The sequence below is a fragment of the Aegilops tauschii genome, chromosome 5 (genome assembly GCF_002575655.3).
Source record: "Aegilops tauschii subsp. strangulata cultivar AL8/78 chromosome 5, Aet v6.0, whole genome shotgun sequence".
Taxonomy (NCBI): Eukaryota; Viridiplantae; Streptophyta; class Magnoliopsida; order Poales; family Poaceae; genus Aegilops; species Aegilops tauschii.
In genome coordinates, this window is record NC_053039.3 from 513,646,505 (window position 1) to 513,654,125 (window position 7,621).

A 7,621-nucleotide genomic window follows, 5' to 3' on the forward strand; every position below is an offset into this window, starting at 1 on the left:
ACCTTATCAGTACCTTTGCCACTATCTCTCTATTGTTTGTGTATTCCTACAACCCGATCAGCTTCAAATACCTACTCTGATAGACAATTCGCGGTAAACTCGATTATTAATATCCCTATTCATTGCATTAATTATTTATTTCTAGAGATTTCTTTCTCATAGCTGTTATATTCTTCCTTTCCCACAAATTAATATTTTGTTTAATGATATCAAGCATTCTTATCTGGCAGATCAGGCTGGTGACGACGGCCATCTGGATGACCAGCGGCATGATATTTACAATGAAGCACAAAGCTTGTCAGGCATTCTTGATAAAGAGTCGATATATCTAACTATCTTTGTGCCTGATTATACTGAATGTTGTTCCCTTCCTTCCTTGACATATAGATGGTTTTCTTTAACATCTCATCTCTATGTCATGTGGTAGCTACCATTGATGAAGTTACAAAATGGCGAAAAGATACAGAATGATATTTCAGTGGCTGAAGTGCTAGATGAACCAGGAAGTTACTAACATCAAAAGGACAAGAGAGCAAGGGGATCTCAAACGTGTAAAACCATATTACCCAGTTAGAGATTCCTAGGAGTTTGTACTGTTTTTTTCAGATTACATTGTTGAGTGGTTTTTTTTTTCTTTCTAGGTGTATGTTTCTACAATTATGCTCCTGTCTTTGCTCCAGCAACATACTACTTTCAATAGTATTACATAGTTATCCATTGACATGTGTTAACCAGATTAAAAAAGGTACTGAAAAGGTTGCCAACCTAACAGGCACCGCACAGGTTCCACTCAGGAGGCACGGCAGCACCGTGCCCCAACTGCTAGTTCAGATCACAACGCGCCCTATATAGAGTGCGAGGAGATCCTCCCGAACGGTGTGTCTGGCGCCAGACAATAATAAAACAGAAAAAAACGCATCTTCTCCCCACGTCTCCCACACTCCACCCCGCAACCGCCCACACCCCTGCGAACCAACCTGTGGTTGGATGGTTAGAGGGACTGTGGTATCCCAAGCCCACCAGGGTTCAAGTCCTGGTACTCGCATTTATTCCTGGATTTATTTTAGGATTTTCGGTGATGTGCATTCGGTGGGAGGACATGTTCCCGTTGACAACGAAGTGGCTACGGTGACTTCGTAAATTTCAAGATGATATGCCGGCTCAGTCTTTCAAAAGGTGCTCATAGGGGTAGGGTGTGCGTGTGTGCGTTCATAGGGGTGAGTGTATGCGCGTGTATATGAGCGCTTGCGTCTGTACTGTGTTAAAAAAAACTGCCCACACCCCCAGATCCCCCGCCGCTGGCCCCCTCCCCCGACCCCCACGCCTCATCCGCGCCCTCCCCGGACACCGACGCCGCCACGCTCACTCCCCAGAGACCCACGCCACCATGCCCCCTCCACGGAGACCCCCGCCGCCACGCGCACTCCTCGGAAACCCCATGCGCTCCGCCGCATCCTGCCGCCGCCTCATGCCTCCACCACCGGTCGCCGCTTCTCACCGCGTCCCTCACCTCCGGTCAACCCCGCACTTCTACCCTCTGGTCAGCCTTCTCCCGCCCTCTGCCTTAATCTTCTCCTTCTCTGCCTCCGGGGAACTCCCAGGATCCTCCCACTAGTCGCTGCCTGGTTCCTCTTTGTGCGCGGCTGGAACGAGCACCTCCTTGAACGACCCTCTGACCACCATCGCGACCCACCCCTTCGATCGCCGGTCTTGTTCTTCAAGCTCCTGGATCCCGTCGATGTCGTCGTCCCCAACCCCCTGTGCAGCGCGAACGCAGGATGTTTCCGATGCCTGACGGTGCAGTTGCCGTCCGCAAGGTCCTCCTTGTCCTGTTGATCCATTGGTTCGATCGACCAAGTTCTGCTTGTCTGGGAATTGAAGTTCACATAGAGCAAGGGTTGAAAAAATACAGAGAGTTTTTTCCTATGAAGTTCAGAAAAAATATGCCCTGACACACTTTTTGTTCGTGCTAGTTCATATAACTATTTTCTTCTTATATATGTGCTCAGATTTTCGTTTTGCAGAAGAAGGCATGCTGAGTCTGGCTCTTCGACTGTAGAATTAAGATACAATGATTTGCTCAAGTCGCTGGCAAAAATGGATCCCCTGCACAGGAGTTGTGAATTGTGCATCGAGGAGGGATCTCAACCTCGCTTCAGATTTTGTTTCTTCCATACCCTACTTGTTTCCTTCAAATGCCTGTGAAAGAACTGCCCTCGACCTGGCCATTTTGTTGTGTGATTTGGTCAATATTTTCCATGATTCATCTGGTATAGCTTTCTATGATTTTCCAATCGTACTGTTCCATGTTGGTTGTTGAGGTGCAAACAAACAAAAGGTTCTTGTACATCTATAGGAAAATTCACATACTAGAAAAAGAGTGTGTTTTATAAATAATGTCCACGAAGTTCACTTACTGTTATCGAGGCAAATCATATAGTTTTTGAACTGAGAGAATGGTAACCTGAACAAAACATAAAAACACGAAAATACCAATAAAAATGATTTTTTTCCTATTTCTAAAAAGGACGACCAGGAAGTTCAAAATGTAAAAGCAGATAAATTCAGGAATTTAAATAGAAAAAAAGATTTATAAAAAGAAAACTAGACACTAAAAATTAAATTACAGAACTGTTCGATGTTTCTTACAAAACTAGGACTATTTTAATAACTAAAACATAAAACCAAGAAATTCCAATCTAAAAAATGGAGCATTTCGATGTTTATAACAAACTCATAATTTACACGTTACTAATAAATAAAATCAAGAAGTTCAAATTAAAAAAGTAGAGTAGTTCAATTAATACAAAATAACTCAAACACTTCCCGTCTGTAGGTAAAATAAATGTATGCCCAATGATATTTTTTAAACAATGATATTTTCGAAGTATAAAACTAAGAAGTTCAAATTAAATAATAGAGAAGTTCAAAGTTCATAAAAAACTCAGACTTTTTCTTGTTACTAAGGAATAAAACAAAGAAGTTCAAAATAAAAATAAAGGAACAACTAAAAAAAGTTTAAAATAGAATTTCCTCGTTTTTCAAAAAACCCAGAAGTTCATACGAAACTAACGAAGTGCTTTTGTGTTAATTAAAAACTAGGATTCAACCATTTCAAAAAACCCAGAAGTTCATACGAAACTAATGAACCCCACGGGAGGTATATGGGCCTTATTGGGCCATAGTGGGAGAGAGGAGAAGGGAGCAAAGGAGGGGGCGCGCCCCCCAAGCCCAATCCGAATTGGGAGGGGGGCCGGCCCCCCTTTCCTTCCTCCTTCCTCCCCCTTCCTTCCACTCCTAGTCCAACTAGGGAAGGGGGGAATCCTACTCCCGGTGGGAGTAGGACTCCCCATGGGGCGCGCCATAGGAGGGCCGGCCCTCCCCCTCCTCCACTCCTTTATATACGGGGGAGGGGGGCACCCCATAGACACACAAGTTGATCCTTGATCTCTTAGCCATGTGCGGTGCCCCCTCCACCATAATCCACCTCGGTGATATCGTCGTAGTGCTTAGGCGAAGCTCTGCGGAGGTAGCTTCATCACGCCGTCGTGCTGACGAAGCTCTTCCCCGACACTCTACTGGATCGTGAGTTCATGGGACATCACCGAACCGAACGTGTGCAGATCGCGGAGGTGCCTGTAACGCCCACGATGCGGCTATATCTCCCACGTGTCGAGGCACGACTTAGAGGCATAACCGCATTGTGGTTTTGTCGCAAGAAGGGTCATCTTTACACAATCCCATGTAATGAACAAGAATGGGATAACGAGAGTTGGCTTACAATCGCCACTTCACACAATACATAAATTAATTCATACATCATCCAAAATCCACACATAGACCGACTACGGTCAAATCCAAATGAAAATAAGATAACCCCAAATTCTAGATCCCCGATCGTCCCAACTGGGCTCCACTACTGATCATCAGGAAAAGAAACATAGTAACGACCACCACTACTAGAAAAAGGCTTACTAGTGGCGCACCAGTTTTGCCTACTAATGGCGCACTACTGGTGCGCCACTAGCACCACGCCACTAGAATATTTTAGTAATGGCGCACCACAGGTGCGCCATTAGTATCCCACAGGTGCGCCATTAGTAACTGGTATACTAATGGCGCACCAGATGGAAGTGCGCCATTAGTAGCATTTTTTAAAAAAAAATCGTTTTTTTCTTAATCTCAGGTCACTATTTCACATATGAGATATCCAACACATATATATACAACAAGCATCCATATAACAATCATATCCAACACACAAGTTTCATCATATATACATACATAGCCAACACATAGTTCCATCGTTACATATTACAAAAGTTTCACATTGTTCATCCAACATCGTTATCGATCCAACACCATATTACAAAAATTTCACATAGTTCAGTTCTCATTGTTCTTCTCCTTCTCCTTCCTCAGCCTGATGCGCCAAGAGCGGCGAGGCGGTGGAGGCAGCTGTGGGATGTAGTCTTCTACCACAATTGGCGTGGTCATGTCGCCCAGCTGTGGGATCGCCGGCGCCACCACCGGTGCGTGGTCATTGTCAGGCACCACCACCATCGCGAGGCCACCTTCAGGCAGGACGGGCACGACCATCGCTAGGTCATCCTCAGCCACCACCATCTCTTGCCCATGGTCAGCCAGCACCATCTCTTGCCCATGGTCAGCCAGCACCATCTCTTGCCCATGGTCAGCCACCACCATCTCTTGCCCATGGTCAGCCACCACCATCTCTTGCCCTTGGTCAGCCACCACCAGCGCTAGGTCATCCTCAGCCTGATGCCCATCGTCATCCTGCAGCGGCCCACTCTGCTCCTCTTCTCCCCCACTCCAGTCCGGATCATCCTTCTTGCTGTCTTTGCTGCTGCCAGAATCGCTGCTGCTTTCGCTAAAGCCAGAATCGTTGTTGCTTTTGCTACAACCATAATCGCTGCTGCTTTGGCTGTAGCCAGTGTCGCTGCTGCTGCTCCCATTGCCTGTCCAAATGCAACAATGGCTGTTAACAATCGATGTGAGACAAAGCCAAATGTAGAGGAATAAGAAGAGGCAGAACGCACTGGCATCTTCGTCGTCAGTGTAGCGCATGCGACACATAGTCGTGTTGAAAACCTTCACGATGAGCATTGTGGCGTCATCGTCGTACCTGAAGAGAAGAAAGTACCCGGTCCGTAGGTCGTAGGCACTGTAGAACTTCTCCCAGCCACGGCACAGGTACATGTGGCCCTCCTCGATCACCAACTCCACGTCCCACAGCCTGCGAACCCCGCTGCCGGCCTGTCGGAGCTTCACATTATGTGGCGGATCTTCACCCAGCATGTTCATAAAAGTGTCAGGCAGCCTCTGCAATTTGGGACAAGGAGTGATGTAGCAAACAACAGAGTTATCATAATGAGATGGGTGAAGGGGAGATCTCTCGTTTTATATACCTGCCTCGTGGCTGATACTGAAGTCCCAAGTATGATACTGAAGAACTCGAAAGCATCCAACTCGTACTCCGGTGAGGCAGAGCGGCGGTGGCTGCTTCCCCCCATCTCTGATAAGCAGCAGAAGAGACCAATTAGTACCAGGATTATACATCGACTAATTATACATCTGACCCCATTTATAAAACATGCGATGTATTCCACAATACAAAGAACAACTACCATTAATAGGTTGTTGTTTAGAACGTTTCCCACATGTGTATCAGAGAACAAACATATGATCTAAGGTGAAACATTAGTGCCATGGTTAGTGGTAATTGGTAAATGCTATTTCTTTCTTTAGTCGATTTCATTTGCCTTGGTCTGAGAAAAAAATGCTACAGTTAGGAAATGCAAACATCAGATTAGAAATTATGTAGAATAGATAATCAACTTTGCTGATTCCTAATAATAGACTTATTGATTGACATTTAGGATCAAAATGCAACCAATGAAAAAATAAAACAGAGGATCAGAGACAAGCCATGTCTTGCATTGTTTCTATTTTTGTGTTTACGGAAGTACCTAATGGTATTTTTATGATGTTTTGCAGCTGGTGAAAACGTATGAAATTGCATTGTTTTGCAGCTGGTGAAAGAAGCATCTAATTACATTAACACATGTCCAGTTCCAATAGAAATCTTGGGGTACATTCATGCTTGAGACCCATAACAGGAGCTTACTAGCATTATGCATGCATTAACACATGCATCAAGCACCAGCTGCATTGTTTTGCAGCTGGTGAAAGAAGCACCTAAACTACAATACCTTACATGTAAGCAGTGCAAAAGGAGATGAAGAAGATATCAGTTGCTAAACCCGACAGCAATTGTTACACCGCTTTAATATCTCTCAACACTTTCTAGTAGCAACTAACAACCTGTATCATCACATAAGGTTTGCCCTATTGAAGTTTTGCACGATTTGGAATATATAACAGTTAATGATGTAATATGGCAATGAAGCAATTGCATTAAAAAAAACTAAGACATGTGGAAGAGTGGACATTGTACCTGTCAAGGGAGAGGATTGCTCTGCGACACCACCACTTCTCAAACTTGGCCTTCACAACACACTACATAGACAGATGTAAACTAAAATATGAATTCCTTTGCACTGGGATCATAAAACAAATTATTTAGAACTGAATCATATAGTAATTAATCACAATCTACAGGGCTGCTGCACTCTAATCTTTGCAAAAGAACAAAAAAATAACATTGTTTTAACCTAAACAGAAGTGCCAAATACTAAACAATGACCATTGTTGTTATACTAGTGAACTATCTGCTAGAGATTCTACACCCATACTGAAAGCAATGTACGAGGCTACGAGCCTGGCTCAAGAAGGAATACTCCAACAGGCTATGCATTCCCAATGTTTGGTGTGTGACTGACTTTTGTGTACACTAGGCCATCACTGAATACACGAGTATGATATCCATATCAGAGGTTGATGAATACAGATGTTGTTATGTTGATTACATCTGCGTGTGTGCAAAGTGGTCATAGTGAATTAGAAAATAACAGAAACAGAGGACCCTCTTTTAAAGTGCTCGCAATTGTTTTTTAGTTTGATATGTCTTCACAATATGGGTGTGTGCATTTCTCAAATACAGAGGCCCTATGATCTTCTTAACTTATCTGAAAAATATTATTCGACATTTCAGGCCTTGGATTACTGTCAGCTACGAGATGAAGTTCGGAGAAAGGAGCTAAAACTTGACTCACCAAGTCTGCTCTATATTGTATCATACAGTTCATATTTTGTTTCTTCAGAAATTTCTGAAATTCAAAGTTACCCTCGAAGTGGTAGAGAATGGACAGAACTAGAGCATGGGCCATTGTCAGCTTCTGTGTTAGTACCTTGAGCCCTGGTCACCTTGAGCTTCTGTGTTATTACCTACGAGCTGCCACCTTTTTGGCGCACCAGGGAGCTGGAGTGGCTGGAGGTCGAGCTGGGCTGCTAGACGTCGACGGGGCGGATCTCGACTACGAGGGAGTCAGTCCATGGTGATGGAGTCGGCGCTGGACAGGTGGGAGGGAATGGGGAATGGTGGAGAGAGGGAGGAAGGAGGAAGGAGGAGAGGTACCTGGTCGCCGGAGGGGTCGGGGTCGGGGTCGGCGAAGGGGTCGGGATCCGAGCTCTTCCGGGT

General features: G+C 44.7%; 1 protein-coding gene across 1 annotated transcript; it reads right to left on the minus strand.

The window, feature by feature from the left end:
- Positions 1–4,386: 4,386 nt before the first annotated feature.
- Positions 4,387–5,926, minus strand: LOC141023092 (uncharacterized). The gene is made up of 3 exons (XM_073499403.1): positions 5,430–5,926; positions 5,061–5,343; positions 4,387–4,979 (listed from the first exon to the last, which is right to left on the minus strand). Exons 1-3 carry the CDS (start codon positions 5,649–5,651, stop codon positions 4,387–4,389), a joined length of 1,098 nt encoding a protein of 365 aa, XP_073355504.1. The 5' UTR covers positions 5,652–5,926.
- Positions 5,927–7,621: the final 1,695 nt, after the last annotated feature.